General features: G+C 42.0%; 1 protein-coding gene across 2 annotated transcripts in view; it reads right to left on the minus strand.

Annotated features, from left to right (window-relative positions):
- The window catches only part of MAML2 (mastermind like transcriptional coactivator 2), a 345270-nt gene that overhangs the window by 89889 nt on the left and 233913 nt on the right, over nt 1-21468 (minus strand). For both annotated transcript variants that reach the window (XM_029957203.1, XM_029957202.1), the window contains exon 2: nt 17932-19422. In XM_029957203.1, coding sequence (XP_029813063.1) covers nt 17932-19422 — 1491 coding nt within the window. The remainder of the gene's footprint in view (nt 1-17931; nt 19423-21468) is intronic.

Here is a 21468-nt window from a genome sequence, read left to right on the forward strand (position 1 = left end):
ACAAAGCCAGTCATGCCTTAGCTTCCAGTTCTGAAGTTTAGAGATTCAGTGTTAGATACCACGAAGCTGATAGAGAGACCTCTCAGGGAAGATATTGATAATATTTTATGTTTCCTGATATAATATTCCCCCACATGAAATATGTGGCCTATTGTTGATCCTGTGCTATCCCTACAGCATATTTGAAATGTAAGGCAAAAGGATTCCACTCACTATTTCTTATTAGTAAAGTTAAGAAACCACGGAAGTAGCTAATATAGACAACTATAAATGTTGCACACATATTTACATATCTACAAAGTGCTGGGGAGTGTGCTGGCTGCTGGGGGTTGAGAGGTGCAGAAGACAGATAATTCTGGAAGGCATAACATAAAGAATGAGAAGAGCTGAGTGAGGGGAAGTCAGGTGGGGGTGGATCTGTCTGACCAGCTTCCTAAAGGAAGTGATGTCTAAGGGGAAACCTGACTGATGAGTGGGAGTTTCCCCAAGTTCTCTTTTTCTTTGTCTTTTCAGGTTACTGGAAAAGCTGGTGAGGTTTGTGGCTAGGAAGATCCTGTTCACTGTGTCATCGATGTGAAAAATGTTTTTGCTTTTAATGTTTTTAGTGCTCGGTGTCCAGACAGTACCTTTCGTGTTGATGATATGCTAACGTGTCTGAGCGATTTGGCCCTGTGATGCAATAGTCTCATGCTCCCCTAAACATGGATACTGAAGTGAACCTTGTTGGACCTTCTTTGGGTGGTCTCTTGCCTCCACTTTCAGCATCAGTTTGTAAATAAATTCTCCTCTTCCCTGCTCCAACGCAATGGTTAGGCAAAGGAAGTCTTCATTTTAAAAGAATTGCCACTGAAAGATATTCACACTCTATGGCTGAGTGGTGTGACCTGACAGTCATCTGAATCACCATCCAAGCTGGGTCTCAGAGACATTAAGGGGAGAAGGAAAAAAAGTGTAAAACCTAGAGGTATGAATGGTGTACACCTTGTAATGAATGCATAAGCAGGAACGCTAGACTTGGAGAGAAAAACAAGCTTCCCTCCTTTTCTGTATACTGTTTTCTTTCCCTGAAATTTTATTTTATTGGTAAAAAATGGTTTTTTATTTAGTTTGAGAGAGAGAGGAGTTGCACTGTTAGTGCTGAGCCTGATGCGGTCTCTATCCCATAAACTATGAGATCATGACTTGAGCTGAAATCATGAGTTGGGTGCTTAATTGACTGAGCTACGCAGTCACCTCTCTCCCTGAAATTTCAAACTCCATGTGCATATAATGCAAGCCAGGGTGGAACGCTTATCTCTTCACTGACACACACACACACACACACACACACACACACACACACTCACAAACACAGCCCTTAGAGCTTCCTGCTTAACTTCTCACAGCAACTTCCTCCATTTACGATGGGCTGTGGTCCCTGAGGGAAGCCTCCGGCATCTGAATTTGGCAGAGAATCCCATTCCCAAGGAAGTTAGGGCTGCCCTCATACTCCCAAGGAACAGCCTGGTGAGGTTCTCACCCATCTGCATCTGGCTTCTTTGGAGAATGTGTGCATCCAAGGTAGACCAATGAGGGGGTTTCAATACTCCCCAACTCACTCATATCCACAGGTGACCAGGACCTTCTTGCCTCTGAGTATGAGGAAAGGGAGACCTATGTAAATCTTCACCAGCACATGGCTCAGTTCTCTTGCTTCTCTACAAAAATGAATGTTGGCAGCGCAGTCTACATATCAAAACTGTCCAAGTGGAGCCTGACCTTTGGGCTTTGGGATCCATGCTGAATTCATATTCATTTAGACCTGACCCCGTTTCAAGTGTTGAGAGAAATGTGAAAGAATTTTATAATAGACACCCCCTCCCCAAAAATTGAATGAAACATGAGGAAGAAAAACAAACGGAGAAATTTGTGAGAATGGTTGGCTTCATCTGCAAACAGAAATAGGCAATTTGTCAGAGTTTAAATTGCCTTATAAAGTATCTTTACACAGCAGAAGAGATGGTCAGAAATGCATTTTTTGGCCCAAATTTCATTTCATTTCTCCCTTGGGAATACTCTTTCCTACTTTTTATTCCCCCTTTCTGACCCTCTGGCTTTCTCCCTGGCTCTGACTATGCAGACAACTTCAATTTCATCTCACACATGGTCAAAACCTTATTTTAGGAATCACCATGGCTGTATTCATAGTAAAAGAAGAAGATAGTTTTGTGAACTATATTCACACGTGCACAACCAGCCTCATCTGGCTGGCGTGGTGTCAGAGCACAGCCTGGTAAAGCCACTGGACCAGGATGCCTTGGTAGCAAGTCCTCTACTGCCTGGTTCTCACTTTGCAGACTATGGGAAAATAACTGATGGCTCAAAATCGTTTTAGCTTGATAAATCAGATAAACAAAATTCAGTCCACAAAACTAGTGTGGTTAGGAAGAGACACTGATAATTATTCAGGTAGCCTATCAAGCTACAAGTATCTATAAATGACCACTAGAAAGAAAGAGCCTTGTGCTTCATCACTGGTGACGTTCTGGCCAATCTTCCCTTGGTCTGAAGACCCCTGTGGCATGAAGGTTCAGCCAAAGATGCACCTAGGTTTCCCACTCAGAATCTGGAGCCAGGCTAAGGTGGAAGCCCCTTCTCTGTGGTTTTCACAGCAAAGTGCTCTGTGCACATATGGGACTCACATGTCTCTCTTATGCGGTGATTCTCTGCTTCACTAAAGAGACTGTATTGCTGATTCCATCACTATACCTGGCTCAATCAATGTATGTCAGACATTTTCCTCCCTTAAATGCAGTGTTTGAGAAATCGTGGTCAGTACTCTAATAGTTCAATGTCCATATGAGTCAAATAGACTTTATATAGGCTAGCCTGAGAATGTAATACACTTTCTTTAAATTGTTCTTATGGAAAAAATGCACCAGGGATACCAAAAAAATTTAAAGTCAACTTTTAGAACCCAATACTCAAAAGTAGAGACTGTTCAGGGGTGCCTGGGTGGCTCAGTTGATTGAGTGACTGACTCTTGATATAGACTCAGGTCATGATTCCAGGGTGGTGGATCATGTTGGGTTCTGCACTTAGCATGGAGCCTGCTTAAGATTCTCTCTCTCTCTTTCTCTCTCTCTCTCTCTCTCTGCCCTCTCCTCATGTTTTCTCAAAAGGTTAAAAAAAAAAGAGTATTTTTAAGCATATGGTTACCTGCTTCTGATCTGTAACCATATAAAAGGGCTCAAGTTTCTGCTTCTGGGAGCAGTGATCCTGGCACCACGGCCAAGACACTGCCCAAGAAGGCAGGGAGGACAGTCCTTGCACTGTGGTCTGGCAGCTGACCATGCACTTAGTCTCTCTCGCCTACTGAGAGCTATGTCTGAAGTGTCAGGGCCCCTGGGTGAGCAAAGCTGTCAGAGGGCTTCAACTGTGCCAACATGAATGAAATGCATCAATAGTACTCATTTGCTTGCACATCAGTCAGTAACTCATCTATAAAAACAAAACAAAACAAACAATAATTCTATCTTCTTCATTCATTTTGAAATCCTTTCTTACATTTTTACCCCTTGTGTTTACTATTCTGTTTTGTTTCCTAGAGGAATACCAATACCGATTTCCAGGGGATGAGAGCTTGGAGGAACACGCTGATACAGGATGCAGCAGGAAGTAATTCCCCACCAATCATCCTGGATGTCCCTTAGGCAGGAGCTAAATGTGATAAATGTCAGCAAATGAACTGACTGGCATAGAAACCAAAATCCACCAGGGAGAAGGGTAAAAACCATGAACATATTTTCAGTTGTAACCAGATCAGACTGTAACTGCCTAATCCCTAATAAATAGAGTGGGATAAAGAATTGAAATCTTCTTTGGAAATAGCTCTGTTCCAGAATTTCACAGAAAATATTATAACAAAACTTGATGTACATGGAACTATGAAAATAGATGTTGCACTAATCAGAATTAAATTACACACACACAGTAAGAGGGTAGCATATTGGGCTAGAAAATAGAAAATGTCTGACACTGAATTAGAGACGTGGTCGAACAAACTCCGTAAGGGCAAGGATTGTGCATTTGTGTTCTTTTTGGCTGAGAGACACAGGGTATGGATCATGGCTAGAAGCAGACAAACATGATCTGAATTCCAGTTCTGCCACCTGATAATCTGTGACTTAGGCAAATTACTTGGCACTCTGCTCCCGAGTTCTTCACAGATAAAGAGGAGACAATTATTTCTATTTCTTAGGAATGTCATGGAAAAACCAATTAGCCCATAGTAAGTGCTTAATAAATAAAGCTTCTTTTTTCATTCCTTCTTTGCACACTCAGTAGCATCAAATGTACTTAGGGGGACATTATCTATGTTCAGCAATGTTCTTTCTTGATATTTTGAGTTTTTTTCTTATCATCTCAAATGAGTTGTGTTTTCTTGGAGGGTTTCAACATTTTACCTTTCACATGTCCTTTGTCAGGAACCTATTAGCAAACACAGTCTACCAAAATGAGAGCTTAAATAAATAAACAGCAACACAAGGGATCCAGAAACCGGGAATCTGGTAAGGGAAAGAAAGGAAGGCACTCCCAGCATGGAGGCAGGAAGCCCTAGGTGCCTGCTGTATCTGGAGGCCTAGAGAACTGTCAGGATGGTTGCAAGGGAGGGAGGGCTCTTGGGGAGATGTATCCACGAAAAGAAACAGCAAACGGATTACCTGACAAGGAACCATAGGTAGAAAACTGAGAGATGTTTTACAGAGCTGTTGGATGGTATGAGAAGACATAGCCAGAGGCCAAAGAAACTTCACAGATGAAAAGAAAGGTAGACACTGAGCTCCTTCAGAGGAATTATGGTTACAATCCACTGGCTTGTCTTTTCTGTAAACATTACTTTTGTCTTCATAATTTTAAAAACCCTGTTATGGACTGAAGCAAAATTTTGACATAATCATGTGGTTGGTGGCAAAGGGGAAAATAGCAAGACTAAAATTTTCATTTATTATAACAAGATGTAATATATACTGCTTAAAATTAAGAAACCAAGAGGTATTAGGCATGCATACATTTAGCAATCTGATGGTAAATATCAGAAGAAGAAACTCAAAAGGATGAAAGTGGTTTCCTCTAAACACCATGAAGGGTGAAGGGTGAGGGAAGGGGGTGTCAAGGACTAGCTTTTGCATTTTAGTACTACTTGTATTTTTAAATTATTTGCCTATGTTACTTTGATAAAGATAACAAATTTAAAGAGGAGGAGAGTCGTACAATTCAGAATTCAGAGTCATACAGTTTCAGAGTCATACCATTAAGGATTATGGTATAAAATGATAACAAAGGAAGGAAATGAGGACAAGTCTGGGTTTAGAATTCTTGCCTTCTATTTCTTATGCTTGTGCGGCACTCCTCACACAGTGCGCCCCATCCATTATGTTTCTCTCTTTTTTTTTTAAGTTTATGTGTTTATTTTGAGGGAAACATAGACAGCATGAGTGAGGGAGGAGCAGAAGGAGAGAGAGAGAGAGAGAGAGACAGAGAATTCCAAACAGGCTCTGTGCTACCAGCACAGTGCCTGATGTGGGGCTCAAACCCACAAAACCCATGAGATCATGACCTCAGCTGAAAGCAAGACTCAGATGCTTGACTGACTCAGCCACCCAGGTGCCCCCATATCATTTCTTTTGGCAGTTGGCGTACAGGAAGTGCTCAAATATTTGTTGATTGATAAATAACTATACCAACTGCTGAATGTTTTCATTATTTTTAATGAGCTTAGTCGGGTGAAAAGGGTGGGGGTCACATCTACAGGGTTTTTTTCTTTTTTTAGTTTTGTTCTATATGGAGGGAAAAGATCATGGCTTAAAAGGATTTTTGGAAAGCTCTCCTCGAAATCTGATTCTGAGGTAGACATTCCATGGGTCTCATCTACTTTACACAGGGCATGGGTTTGCCAGAGCCTCATTTGAGACACTGAGCTTTGGGTGAGGCAGTCTAACAGAATCCTAATTGTGCATTCCTATATAGTCTCTAAGCTCTGTCTCGGGATAAGCCAGAACCTCAGTTTGAAGACTGTCCTGAAGGGCCCTACACTTCAGGGAGGTCTCTCAGGGAAACCTTGAAAGGGGCAGGGGAAGAGAGAAGTATTCTTGCCAAAACAAAGCACAAAACCCATTGATACAGAGCTTCAGAAAACATTACATCTGTACCCCATTATCTCAGCTTTTCCCAGGGAAAAGTAGTCACTGAATTAAAATCCAGCATTTTGGCCTCGAGTTTTATAATGCAGCTTAATAACAGAAACTTCAAAGTAAACAGCGTCATGGTGTCTTTGCAAAATTTTCAGTGGAAGATGTCCATCATGTGACCTAATTCCCCCAGTGATAAATGTCCCTTTGAATTTGTTTCCAGGAAATAGTTCGCCTCCACAGATGAACTGGCATGCTTTCTTTCATACTAAAGAAAAAGAACACCTAAATCCCCCACATAATTTCTTTTTGCCTTAGTTGCCTGGAAACTTAAAGGTAAATGAAAGCTCAGTTTTGGAATTCAACCATTACAAGTGTCTACTAACATTTAGTTCGGATCGTTTTAGTGGATTTTTTTTTCTGATGGTCCTTAGTTTGCAAAGAAAAGCAAGCTAACATTTGTGAATTGTGTACAAGGTACAGGCCTACAGGCCCTGTATTTGTTGTCAGTCTCATGGGTTACATCATGGAATTTTTTCAACAATCCTGCAAAATAGATATTGTCATAATTATTGCACAGATAATGCAGTTCAGTTCAGGGAACTCAAATCATTTGACCAAGGCTATATGATCATTAAGGTGCTTACATTTTTGGAAGTAAGCAATGTATAAGTTCTCAATAATGTACATTTTATATTCAGGTTGATGTCAGAAATTATTTGACCCTAGTTCCTTTCCTTTGATTTCAAAACCATACAAGCTGTAACACACACACACACACACACACACACACACACACACACACACATCATAGCTTCTTTCCCTTTTTCCCATGCTCTCCCCTCCTCTCTTTCTGTTTCTGTGTCCTTATGTTGGAACTTTCTCTCAGGTGCTCTGTTAGCTCTTGCAGATACAAAGTTAAATTGTATACAGACACTGATTCCAAGGAGCTTGAAGTTTAGTGGCAGTCTATAGTGACTTGTAGATTTAATTACAATTCAAGGTAGAAAGCAGTTAATGTAACGAGAGATACAAAATACTCTGTGACTTCAGTGGAGAAAAAAGAAATTCCACAGTCCCAACCCTCTAGGAATTTCCATTTCACTGGACAAATAGATACCTAAATGAAATGCTAACACAATATAAGAACGGTACTGGAAGTGTTGGTACTATGCTGTGTACATGAGAGGAGGAGGAAACAAACTTTGCTTGTTTCACAGCTTGAGAAGGGGCGATTACAGCAATGTGGGCAGTGAGGGCACAGGTGGGGTGCCGAGACACCTTGGAGCTGTCACACCAGGTGCTCAGGATGCCATGCCAAGAGGGAAAAGGTCGTCATTGGGCAAAAGACATTCACAGGGAGGAGAGCTGGTCCTGTGAAGCAGAGCCCCAGGGGGTGACTGGATCTGGAGTGAGGGCACAGTTCCAGGGAGAAGGCTAGAAGTGGCTGGAATCCCCCAGCCGCTGGCATCGGCCCTGAGGAGCACAGAAGAAGGTAGAATTTCTTAGACACATTGTCCAGCCTGTTTCTGGGAGGGACAAGGGAGTTGGAAAGAAGGAGACCAAAGGGAAGTTTGCCATAACTCAAGCATGCAGGCAGCAGCAGGGGTGGGATTGAGGGAGAGGTGCAGACAGTCATCAGCATCATCTATAGTGATACCTGGGAGGGCGGGCCCAAGGGAGAGAGAGGAATTCTACTGACTGCCGATGTTCAGAGCCGGTCATTGAAAAAACGAGATTCAGAGGGGTAATGTTACGAATGGAAAGTTATTTTTTTAACTTTAAAAAAAAAAAACAATGCAGGGCTCGAACTCACATACCGTGAGGTCATGACCTGAGCTGAAGTTGGATGCCTAATGGAGTGAGCCACCCAGGCACCCCGGAAAGTTATTTTTGAAGGTTGCTAGGGATGGAGGGGTGACAGAGAGAATGGGAGAGAGAGGCCAACTGAATGTGCAGAGACATTCTGAGGTTGGCAAAGGGTGGAGCTGCCAGGGCCCACACCATGTGCATGTTCCAGATCCGAAATGTCCCTCGCATATAGATATTGTGAAGGTCTCCTTGCCCTTGGCCTGGGCCCCACAGTGTGTCCTCTGTACTGTAACTACACTGAGTTTTCTGGAGACCAAATCTGATTCTTTAACCTTCAACATGTTTGAATTAAGCAACTACCTTCTGGTAAGTGCAAGCTATGCCTCTGTTTAAAGATGACCCATACAAGAGGAATTTCTAAACTCCTTACCATGGTTTGTATGTCTTCTGATGATCTGGCTCCTGTTTACCAGCCTCATTTCTCTCCTCTCCTGACTGTATACCCAGCAGTCCAGCCCTGCTGAGCCACATGACGTCTTCCAAAGGAGCTTGGCCTTTGTCTCTGTATATCATATGGTAACTTCTGTCACAAACCTTATAACACTATAGAATCTCATTTATGTCCATGAGTTATGGGTAGAGATTGGGTTTTGGTCACTGCTGGTGAACTATTAATGTTCCATACATGTTTTATAAAAGAAAAGAATCATTTGGAATATTGTGGGTAAAATTCTCTCAGTTGACTCTTACGCCTATGATTCCAAGCTCCAATACGAGAGCCTCTGCAGAATCCCCTTCCACAGGTGTAATCCATGGGGAGCTGGGGGAGTGACTTCTCTGGTTTCCATCCCTGAAAACTAGTGCTACAAGCACAGACATGGCCAAATGGCATTTTAAGGGCAGACCTGTGATGGAGGAAGGTAGAAGTGCCAGTTCCTGTTCCTTCCTTCTCAGGAGGAGAGGATGATGTGTTGGCATTTTTAAATCCCCAGAACAGAAGAAGGGATGATGGGTTCATGGTGTAACTCATTTGCTCATTGCTCAGGAAATATATTTTGGGTGTCTCCCACTTAGTAGCCATGATAGGGGTTGGAGTGCAATGGTAAACAAGATGGACACAATCCCTGCCTCAAGTAGCTTGCAGTCTAGTTGAGGAAGACACACAGTAACAAAGGTATATGAGGGCTGATACCTATTAGAGACTATGAGACGGGAGGCCAGGGGAACCTTTTGAAGGACATGTCTTAGCTGAGTCTGAGAAAGCATAGGGTTAGGTTATCTGGGCGGAGTAGAGCTGAAGAATGTTCCAAATATAAGGAACAACATATTTGGAGACCTGAGGGTGAGGGAAAGCAGAGTACTTTTCAGGAACTGGAGACACATTTTATGGTGGAAGCCAGAGTGTAGAGTGTGTATGAGTGTGACAGGTGAAGACGAGTGAATGGGTAGGTGGGAATCAAGGAATAAAATAGCTGGAAATGGAAACCAGTAAATCTTGGCAGGATCTGGGTCATGTAGGGCTTTATAAGCTAAACGAGGATTTGGATTTTATTCTGAGACAATGAAGATCATTTATGGGGCTCAGGCAGGTGACAAACATGATCACATTCCTATTTTATTTTTATTATTTTTTAAAATGTTTATCCATTTGAGAGAGAGAGAGAGAGAGAGAGAGAGAGAGAGAGAGAGAGAGAGAATGGGGGAGGGGCAGTGAAGGAGAGGCAATCCCAAGTGGGCTCTGCATTGTCAGTGCAGAGCCCCAAGTGGGGCTTGATCTCACAAACCTCAAGAACATGACCTGAACTGAAATCAAGAGTGGAATGCTTAACTAACTGAGCCACCCAGGTGCCTGATCACATTCCTATTTTAGAATGCTCACCCCACTTGCGGGTTGGCAAGGTCGGAAGGTGGCAGGCCAGTGTATCCAGGACTTGAAGTGAGAATGGACAACGGTCAGAAGCTGTTCAGGATATGTTTTGCCCCTGGATAATTTATTCCCTTGTGCCAGAGGTTTGTGGGACACAGAAATGGACCTGCCAGCTCATTAGCCACATGGCTCTCCCCAAAACAGACCCTTTTCCAGGAAAAGTCTCTTCATTCTTGTGGCCGATACTGGCTCCAGTGGCTAAATGCCCTCTCTTCTCCCCACCCCCACGTACAGCTTGCCATAAAACAGGTTTCAAGGAGATCAGAGAAAAGAGATGAGTTCAAAACTAATCTGTAGGGAAAGGGTAAAAGAGGAGAGGGTACAGCCAAGGGGATGGGAATAGGACAAAGACTCTGAGACACAGAGCAGAAACGTGAGCTCAAGAGCAGAGCATGAGGTCCACACACTCACGTGGGCACCCACATAGACCTGTGGAGTACCAAGAAGGAAGGCCAAAAAAGCTCTCTGTTTATGAAGTTCATGTTTCCTAAAGGTGGAGCTGAACTTAAGCTCCTGTGAAAAGCAAACTGTGGAAAATGCCAGTGTTTCAGGGTAGAGGGAATTAGCAGTAGAAAAAAGGAAACAGGTCAACCACCCCCATGCTTTCATCCTCAGGGACCTTGAAACTTGATTTTGCAGGATGCAGAGGAAAGTACTCATTGGCTTTCCTCTATTCATGTTCTACTCATTTTATTGCTTGGAGAATAAAGTGCCACTTTATTGTTCAGATTCATTGCATGAAATGCAAATATTCAGCCAGAGTCCTCTAATTAGTATCCAGAGCACTGCCTAGGCTCTGTGTGTGTTCGCTTGGTCTTCCCTGCTTAAAACACAATGTGAAAGGGTAAGATGATTCACTCACATTACATCTCTCTGATCCTAGTAATCTACACATTTGTGCATTCTTTTGTTTCAAACTGAGAACTCTTTATAATAAACACCCTCTGAATCTCAAGTTCTGTGCATGACTTTAATTAACAATTAATATGAAAATTTACTGATTAGTGCACTGGCTAAATGGGTTGTAGCTTCTTTTTGATTTCACAAAAAGAAATTACCCCCACCCCCAACCAAACTGATAACAACTGACATCTGATTAGAAAAGGCAAAACTAATTAGAATGGGTGAAAGGGGATTGTTTGAGTCACCTACGTAATGCACATTATAGTTAAATATCTGTCAGATTTTCCATTAACCCTCTTGCATTTCCACCTCTAGGATCAAATCTATTTCTTAACCTCATACCCCTTTTCCCCTAGTTGGAAAGTTGGTATTCAACAGGCTGAATTACACACTAATGCTTTAAATGCACAGCTCTTATTGATGGATGCAACACGCTGACAAAGACCTTGGAATGAGAATAATAGAAGTCATTCCCCTAAGTGTGGATTTAAACCCTATGCATTATGATTCCAAGGCTAACAAGCTCTTCTTGTTATTGTGTTTATTTCCTTATTGAGGGATACAGAACTTAATTGTTGCTTTACACCAATTCACTCTATTGTGCTCTAAGCTATTACATACTAGGATGACAAAATAAAACAGAACTGAAAGTGGAATATCCAGCAAATAGAGCTCTACTCTGTAAAAGGTGAAAATAACACATTCAAAGTTGAGTCTGTAGACTCAGGGGAAAGGCTCGTGTGATTTGGGTTTAGTTAGTAACATGCAGAGTGGATTATAGTATATGCACCCAATGAGAATCTAATAAGTATTAGGGACAGGTATGTCCTTCAGATCAAAAGCTCATTGAGGGGAGGGACCATGCCTTTGTGATCTTTTAGAGGAATGAGAAGAGGGCTCTTTGCATCACTTAATCTTTTAATCTCTAATTCCTGGCATATTGTAGGTGCTTAATAAACTTTCATCATACCAATGAATATATGAGTTATGGTTTTACCCTATTATGAAACTCCAAGAGTGACCCTGGACAGTTTCTAAATCTTGATGGATCATGTTAAAGAACAAGAAAGTGAATGAATTTTCTTTATCATTGAAAAAAGCTAACCAAATGAACTTTTTCCTCTAAAATCTAAGTTACATACCACTCCCCTGGGTATTTTCCATTTTAATCTGGGATCAGAAGTACCAAGAAACCCAGCACCAAATCAACCTAACCACGGAAGCAAAAATAAGCCTGCAATCTGATGAAAACAGCTCAATTTGAAAATACTCTCTGATTATTTACTTTTTTCAAACTTTTTCAAAAATTTCATTTGCCCCCCTACCATATCATGCCTTCTTCTTTGTTCTGAGAAGTGGTATCAGTGTCCAGGACTATGCCTGACCTAGAACAAGCACTCAAGAAATATCTTTTGAATGAAGGAAGAAAAACTATTGGTAGGGTTCAGGATGGGGGAGAACTCAATTTAGCCTGAGATCTTTAGTTTATGGCTCTTGGTTGGGAAGACCAGGAAACATAGAGATCTGTGGATTCAGATAAGTGAATTAGTTTGGAGGTCCTTCTCTGCATCAGAATTGCCTTACATTTTCCCTGTGGTGGAAATGAGCTGGGCATGTAGACAGTAATGAAATTTCAAACAGCTATCATTAAAAAAAGGCCCTGTGAGCACAGGCCACACCACTTTTACCTAGTTCCTTAACATAGGCAGCGCAGTAGTTATTAATGCTGGGCTTACAATCAGACCAGTTACAAACTCTAGTTCTGAATAAGTTATTTAAACCTCACTGAACCTCTGTGCTCTCATCTGTAAAAAAGAGGCCAATAACATCTACCACTTGGGTTATTTGTATGTGGCACAGAGTTGGTACTAATGTTAGAGAGAACAAACCAACTAACAGAAACTAACAAAACACATGCAAAATCCCTCCTGCTAATCTTGCCAATCAAGATCCCTCCATACAAATCACAGGAACAGATGTGTCTGGGAATTTACTCGGCATCCTAGCCTTCACACTGGTTTTGTGAAATATTAAAAACAAAGGTTTATTTTCTTTTTAATTTAAGAATTAGATGATAAACTAAGACTATTAGATGATAAACTATCAAAGACAAGATGAAAATATGAACATAATGTTTGGTCTGCTATGGACGATCCTCAGTATGCCTTACCAGCCCTCATCTCTCTTGCCAGCACAGCCCAGCCAAAGTGAACCATAATGGAAATCACCAAATTGTCAACATTCATTTGCAACAATCACCTAGCTTCTCTTGAGGCTTTACCCTATGTGTTGTTTGTTCTTGAGCTATGACCACAGGTTTGTTACCACCTTGTGGTTTCACTCCTGGATTCTGGACTGATTTTGTGTCCCAGATTGTTCAGGATACTGAGTTGGCCTTATATTTAACCCTTCACACTCCTTACTTCTTTTAACCTGGTTCCAGCCCCTAAACCAAAACCCTGGCACTAGACTAACTCTGGCTGACCCTTTTGCCAATCTGTAGCCCTCAGCAAAGAGGTGGTTTGGATATTATATTATTGCAGAACATTGAATTCATAATTATTTTCCCATTAGAAAAGGCATTCCCTGCTGATTCAAGGTTCTGTCTCTTCTCTGGCACTCTCACTGGGCAATTACAGGGATTTGTCAGTAGTTGAGAGGTATAGTGATTCCTTCACCCTCAACTAGGTGTTCATCTTTAAGATCAGATACACAAAATTACTTTAAGAAGAAGAGAGAACATTAGACTTGTCTAACTTATGCCAAGGGTTGATATGTAGAGTAGTGAAGGATAAAATTGGCTAGGTAGACAGAGGGGGTGACATTCTTCATATATGATTGAGGAGCTTGGCTTTAAACTAAGGAGGAAATGTACAAATTTATGTTTCGGTCATAACAAACCATCCATTCACTGGCTGCGTTCCCTCTCAGAATTTTTAGAGATGGGATAATTCTAGGCCAAATATAGAACTCACTTGAGTTTCATGGATCTAATGTTAGAAAAAAAATTACACTTTTAAGTGTCTGATTGTACAGCTCTGAAAAAGATCACTTTTTGGTTCAAGAGGTTAGAGCTTTTTGGATTAAACTCTCATGAGCCCTAGCGAACCAATAACTCTTTCACACCTTAAACAAGTATTCAGTGACTTGAAGATAAATCAGAACTGTATGCATTATATCCTTCTCTTGCCCTCTCTCATAACCTTCAAATCAGAAAGGGAAGGAAATTATAGCCGGGAGGTGTTTCCATTTGCCAAGCCCCAAACATCAGCAAGACAGAGTCACTGAAGACATTTTGTGAAATACCAAATACCATTTTTTCTCTCAGGCTCCAGAGAAGGGATTACTTGAAACCACCCCAGGCATGGAACAATAAAGAGGTCTCCAACAATTTGATTATACTGCATCCATGTCCTAGGCACCATTCACATCTAGGAGAACAGAGATGGGTACTCAATAAAGAGAGAGGGGCACAGACTTCTCCCAGTTTATTCCTTGACCCAGGATGTAGATCTGTCTGGGTGCAGAGCTCTGACATGTGAAGAGAAGGCCATATTTGCACATTCTGCTGGGTAAACTACAAGCAACCGATGGACAAATTCAATCTACCATCTTGCAGTAGAAAGGCCAGATTTCCACCATTTCCAAGGCGAAGGGGCTCCAGTTAGCAAATCCCATAGTAAATTTTCCTATGTTTGGCATGAAGTGAATATGACAAGCAGAAACAAATTCATGACCAGTGCTTTCATTTAAGATGCTCTAGTTGATAAACTTAAGAATTGCTTAATTCCCAATCTCTCCCCTCTTATGGCTTAGGTCCTGAATAACAAAGAGTTTGCTAATCTGAAATGAGAACACATATTTGTACGGTCTACTCTAAGTGGTGGAGTTAAAAGTACCCTGCCTGAGCTGAGAATAATTGGCAATATACTAGATGAGACAATCAGAATTAGAAAAACCTTAAAAATATGCACATCCAAATGAAAGTTGCTTCTCAAAATTATCATCTTGGGAAGAACTCATTTTCATTATTGCTTTCAGAAAAAGTTCACAAACAACACTTCAAATCAAGTCTTATCCTATTAGTTATTTTTTGGTTTTGACCCAAAGCAGCATTACCCATCTTGACTGTTTTCAAAGATCACCCTGACAAGGATGAATATTACTGCACTGGTAATAATCTACTCAATGTGCTAAAAGCTCTGAAGACAATCCCCAGAGAAAAAAATCCTGTAACTGTATTGAACAATAGCACCCTTATTACCATAAGGACAGCATCCCAAAGGTGAAGGGTTTTAAGAGGGCAACACTTATTTGACTATGGAGTTCTGGTACACTTGCTTACAACTCAGGCACAGGACTTCTGGATCCTCCCTCTTAGAACTGTTGAGTAGGAAGGGACAATTTGATTCAATCTACAAAGTTAGTATAAAGCTGTAAATGGGTAGCCATGGCCAGCCTGTATACTAGAGGTCTTTAGCTTGAAATGCTGCTGCCATTTTTATCACCTTTAAAGGGCTTTCTTGAGAAGATGAAAATTATCATGGCATCGTATGTGTCATATGCACTGGAAAAACTTAGTTATTCTCTAAGGCATTGAAAGATGTTTGTTGACTTGTCCATTAGAACCCACTGGTGGGCCTGTGTCCTAGAAGCTTGGGTGAGGACAAAGAGGTCATGAGTGTGGTATACAGTTGATATGAGCAACAGAGCCAGAAACAGGACCAAGGATGTTGGAGGTAGCAGGAAGGCTCCCAAAGAAGGGCTGATGGGCACCAAAGAGGAATAGTACCTTTTGTAAATTCCCTTTTTTGGTTAGCTCCATAATGTTCAATCTCAGGAAGGTCAACAGTCACACAGATATTTTTTGTCATTCTCTTCTTTAACAGCTCTGAAGATTAGAAATAAAGATTTCTTTATCCCCAAAGGACTTAATCTACTCTTAGAGCATGTAAAAATGGATCAATGTTATAAGAAATATTATTTCTCAGAATTTCACAGTGGCCCTCAAGTGGCCATTTCAGTTCCTGACAAATCCTACCTATGAGTTTTATAGCCTAGTGGCTGAAAGTGTAGCCTTCAAAGTAGATCATCAGATTCCTGGCTCTGCTACTTCACAACTGTGTGATTTTGGAAAAGGTACTTAACCCCCCTGTGCCTCAATTCCCTCACCTGTAAGATGTGAATAATGGTATTTTTTCATATGGGTGAAATGGGTATCATAAGTAAGAGAGACACATGCCATGCCAGGCACAGGGTAGATAATAAATATTATCTTTATTAATAACACTAGGTAATAATTAATTATAAATTATTATCTACCTTCTTACTTATTATTTCCATTTTTATGATCAGAAGTCTGGGCCTAAGGAAGGTAAATCACTACCCACTCCCCATACTGCTGGACAATAAAAGGATCAAGGATAGTTTTCTTTTATTCCTCTAAAACTCTTTATGTTAGAATTTGAGACTTATTCCAGTACATTTCCTATATAAGAGTAATACTGTTAAAAAATGCTGATGTCATATGTGGTTCTTTCCATGATAATCATAATAATTGCCAACTGTATCCTAAGCTCTGGGTACAAAATTCTCTCATTTTATTCTTTAAAAAATTCCTAGGATATATTATTAATCAGCCCCATTTACAGGTGAGAAAATCCAGGCACAGTGAGGTCCAGTGACTAGCTTGAGGTCTCACAGCTAGTGAACATCAGAGTAAGAATCTGAACCCAGTTTTGTCCAAACCACAATGGCTATCTATGCTGTTAGGAAGTAGTTCCACAATACCATTTGTTTAAAAATGATCCCCAAATTACCCACGTTAAGAAGAAACTCTGAAAATATACTCCTGACTCTCTCCAGGATCATTCCTCATCAACTGCAATAACTGCCCCCCCCCCCCCCCCCACAACACCTCTTAAGTGGATAAGAGAGAGGGCCACACTTTACTTGGTACAGAGCTCGTGAATCCTGGTTGAGCCCAGTGTTCTCCGGGCACACATCTAGGGCAAAGGTGAGCTTGGCCACAGTCTGCCATGCCTTGTGGTGTTCTTTTCTGGGCAGTAGCCATGAAACCTACTCTAGGAATGTGACTGGAATTAGGCTCAGTGCTGTCATACTGTCCTGACATATTGATCTGACATGGAGCATGTTGTTTTTGTGCTTGGACACCAATACAGACCTGTCAAATTACACACACAAAGCAACATTCAGATTTCCTTCCTTCCAGGAAGAGTTTCCTTTCTCAAATTCCTCTCTCAAATATTGAAAGCTTACTCACCAATATGTGCTCTGGAGGCACAGAGCTATCTCCTCCTACTATTCATGTCTGGGGCAGAATAAAACTTCTGCTTTATGTTAATCACAGGACATTAGGTAACCACAGGTATTTCTTTCTGTTTGCCACGATGACGATTTCATCCTTTTACACGTAATTCAGGCATTACTTTCTCCAGAACACTTCCCCGTGCAGGGTAAGACACCCAACCGCTGGAATCTCATGTTCTCATGTTATTACCCTTTCCATAGTGTTAAAATGATAGCTTTAAGGTCTGTTCCCTCTGCAGACTGTGCTTGCAGACAGGGCCCACGTCCTACCTAATGCACCAGCATGGAGTCATAGCTGTAATGATGGGCTGGGCATTTATGCATTTCAGTCGGTTGGTCATTAAATATTCTTAATACCATGTCTGGGCCTACTTCAATATTCAATATTTCAGTATCGGCATCACCACAGTGGCTTGCACATGGCAGGATGATATGTAGATTGACTTAACAGCCGATTTATTGACTGGATGAATAAACACTGGGCATATCAGAATCTTATTGGCAACTAGACACATCACTAAGGGCATGACTATAATGCAACATTCTTAGTAAGCAAGAGACTTTGATCCCTGCAGATCCCAATGGCAGTGATGCTCTACAAGAGATACTAGCTCTTGTCTCCAGATGCCCCAAGTGAGCTAGGCTTCATGAGGCCTTCGGGGGAATCTGACAAGATCACTACTGTCTTTATGGTCTTGATTCTGTCCCCACACAAACGTAGTGGCAACAAAAGCATAATGACCAAGCTAAATGGCCTCTGTGTTTGGAGTAACAAACTTATTGTCTTACCTGTCTGTGCTGTTGGGAGATTTGATACCCCAGTCCGGTGAGGGGCTGGTTCTGCATTTTCTGAAGCAGGATCTTTTGCTGAAGAGGCAAGGGTGACCTTAGCAAAGGCTGGCTTGACAGAGGCTGAGCGGGCTGGGATGGTGGCGGCTGCTGCTGCTGCTGCTGCTGCTGCTGCTGCTGCGGCTGCTGAGCTGAATTCGAGCTCTGTGGCTGCTGCTGTGGCGGTGGTGGTGGCTGCTGCTGGGTGTAGTGTAGGAGAGAAGGCTTACTCTGGGAAGGCAAAACAGAAGGCATCTGCTGGTTTGCTTGATCTGAGTTAAAATGGAACAAAGGCTTAGTGTTGCCATGACGGGGCTCCATGGCCGTGTGCGGGTTGTTAATAAAACTTCGACTGAGATCCTGAGGCTTTTGCTGCATGAGCACATCCAGGTGCCCTCCCTGGGCTGACGGGCTGGCCTTATACATGTAGTTAGCCAGCACCTTTGACTGGCTGCTGCCTCCGGCCACGCCAGGCATAGGGGAGCTCTGCGGGCTGAACGGCTGCTGACCGAAAGAAGGGCTGGGGATCTTCTCCTGCCCGAATGGACCTGGCGATGGCCCGGCGGAAGAGGGCAAGGCTGACCAGCTGGGAGGCTGGTGCTGCTGCTGGTGCTGCTGCATCCGGGCGTGCTGCTGGCGGTTGGCAGCGATCTGTTTGAGCTGCTGGGCATGGGACACCTCCTGCCAGCTCGGCAGGGCCCGGCTTGCTCCTGAGGCTGTCTGAGCCTGAGCCTGGCTCTGAGGGACAGAAGGGGCTGGGGACGAAGCGGAGAGGGCAGAGTTGGCCATGGAGAATGCAGGGCCGGCTGATGGGGGCCTCAACTGAGGAGAACCTGAGGGGCCCTGGGTCAGTCCCGGGGAATATTCACTTTTGATCACTGTCTTGTCCATGGGCAAGGAGGGCCTGGGAGTGCTCCTCTGGCTTTGCTGACCCAAGTCAATGTTAAATGGGTCATCTTGCTTGATGGTGGCATTGATCATGTTCTCCAGCTCAAGATCACTCATGGGGGGCACAGATATGTTGGTCAGTTCATTGAACAGTTCCTGCAGCTCCGGATCCATCAGCTGCTCTACAGGGTCATCTCCGTACCTATTGGAAAAAATATTCTCCTGGGTCATCTGGCCATCCATGTGCTTACTACAAGATAGAGTCTCTCCTGGTTCCTTCTTCACTTCCTTCAAGCCCATGTTGAAGATACCATTCCCAGGAGAATGTGTGTGTGGTGGCAAAGTGTTAGTCTTTCTCAGGGGTGCCTGGCTCATCGGCAAAGTCCCTGACATCATCTGGTTTTGTCCATTATTTACTTGGAGGCCCCCTTGTCCTGCAGAGAGGTTCTCCCCAACACGGATTCTTTTGATATCAAGGAATGAGTTGTCAACAAAGCCATTGGGCCTCTTGCTGTTGGCCGGAGACAGGTTAACTACCTGTTTTCTTTTCAAGGAACCCTGAAGCTGAAAAAAAGAGGGAGGATAAAAAAGAAAAATATGAGCTATTAATCCAGAAATGCTTTTTAGTCAAAAGAGACATAATATTTAAGTGGGTTTTTCCCTCATTTATACACAGGATGAATTTTAAAAGAAAAAGGTACGAATATAGCACAGTCTGGAATATAATGAAACTCACAGTAGTGCCGACCAAACAGATTCAACTGTTTCTGGAGGAGCAGGTCAATTAGTGGTTCAAGATCACATTGGCTCCTGCAATCGGTACATAGGTCAGTGGATAGAAAATATTTCACGTATTGTCAGGAGTTATTGATAATACCCACAACCCGTCACCAAATGTAGTTCTCTGGAGCAGGCCCAAATACTCCACACCCATGCACACACAACCCACTCAGCTGCAGAGAACTGAAGGGAGCACAATTGTGACCAAGATGGGAAACACCGAGAGTTGAAAGCTAGAACACAATTTCCAGTTCTTTTTTTCACAGGTTCATCTGTGAAACGCTTCATCACTATTATCCTCCAAGTAAGTAATCAGCACAGTTGTTGGATCCAAGCAGGTAGTGTATCTGTTGTTCTGCTATTTTTCTTCCTATAATTCTGCGGCTTTGCCTTTAAGTCCATGCAGGAACACTGTGTGGGTGCACGGAAGCCATGAGATTATCCTCCATCAAATGAGACACTGTAAGCAAAGATTTTCCTGGGGATTCATTTCCTATTTTGCCTGTCTTGAAAACTTAAAACCAAAACCAAGGTGCAGAGAACCAGTACTGCACACTGGTTCAGAGCTCAGGCTCGGGAGCCGGCTACGAGGAGCTCAAATTCCTATTCCATTGTTGACTGCTAAGTGACCTTGCCGCTTTACTTATCTGAGCCTCAATTTCCTTATCTGCAAAATGGGGACAATAGCAATTCATAGGAAGAAATTAGACAGTGCATGTAGAAGTTTAGCACAGTGCCGTTGTTGTAAGAACTCAATAAATTACAGTTTATTAAAAAAATGACTTACTACATTCTCAAAGAGGAGAGCCTTTCTAAACAGCAAGATGAACAACAAAATGCTGAAGTACTTCATGCACTAACTCAGTGATTAAATTGTATTACATGGACTTTAGATATTATAGGGAAAAGAATTAAGGACCATATGGTCATACCAATAAATCAATAAGAAATGAAACATTTACCATTCACCATTGATCTAGAGACCTTTGTTGGTTTACCTCTAAAGTGTATCTATCCAAGGGTGGTTTTCTGAGTGCAACAGATCCACTTAAATTATTTAATGTCTGTTCAGGATAATTGTAAAATTACCTGAGGCTGGATACTTCCCAGATACAAAATTCTATCACTTTTCTTATCCTTCCTTCTAACTTACTATCTCTCTTCGACCTTCCTGAAGATTTCTAGGTAACCTAATTAGAGAATGAAATTAACCTAACTGAGCATCTATTATATGCCAAGTGCTTTGAATATGGTTACTTTATTTTTCTTAGTCTTTACAAAAAGCCATTAAATATATATTAATTTATAGCTATTATTTTATATATAAGAAAACCAAGGCTCAGAGAGGCAAAGTAACTTGCCCAGTGTCACACAGCTAGAAGTGGTAGACTTGGTCTATGTAATTCTAAAGCCTGTGGCATTTCTATGTATTATGCTGCCCTCAGCTTGTTTAAGGCTAGGGTCTGCCCAGTATGAAGGGGCCAAGGGAAGTGAGCACGGAGACATCCTGTCTCTCTGCTAAAATGATAAAGTAGCTACTTTTTTGCATGGACCTCAAGTATACTGTAGTATAGAGGTGGAATTTAAGGAAAGGTATTAAGCAGGCTGTGTTTTAGCTTATGGGCAAGTAGTAAATTATATCATGTATCTTGAATGTATCATAGATAAGCTGCTATATTACAATTGCCACTTCAGATAGCTGTGAAATTAGGTGATTAACTAGTTGGTACCTAACCTTCTAATTTCTGTATAAGTCTAATTACATGAAATAGAAGTGGGGGTTTTGATTTTTTACTTTGCTTTTCTGTTTGGAGTATCATTGAAACTACT

This window comes from Suricata suricatta, chromosome 11 (assembly GCF_006229205.1).
Source record: "Suricata suricatta isolate VVHF042 chromosome 11, meerkat_22Aug2017_6uvM2_HiC, whole genome shotgun sequence".
Lineage (NCBI taxonomy): Eukaryota > Metazoa > Chordata > Mammalia > Carnivora > Herpestidae > Suricata > Suricata suricatta.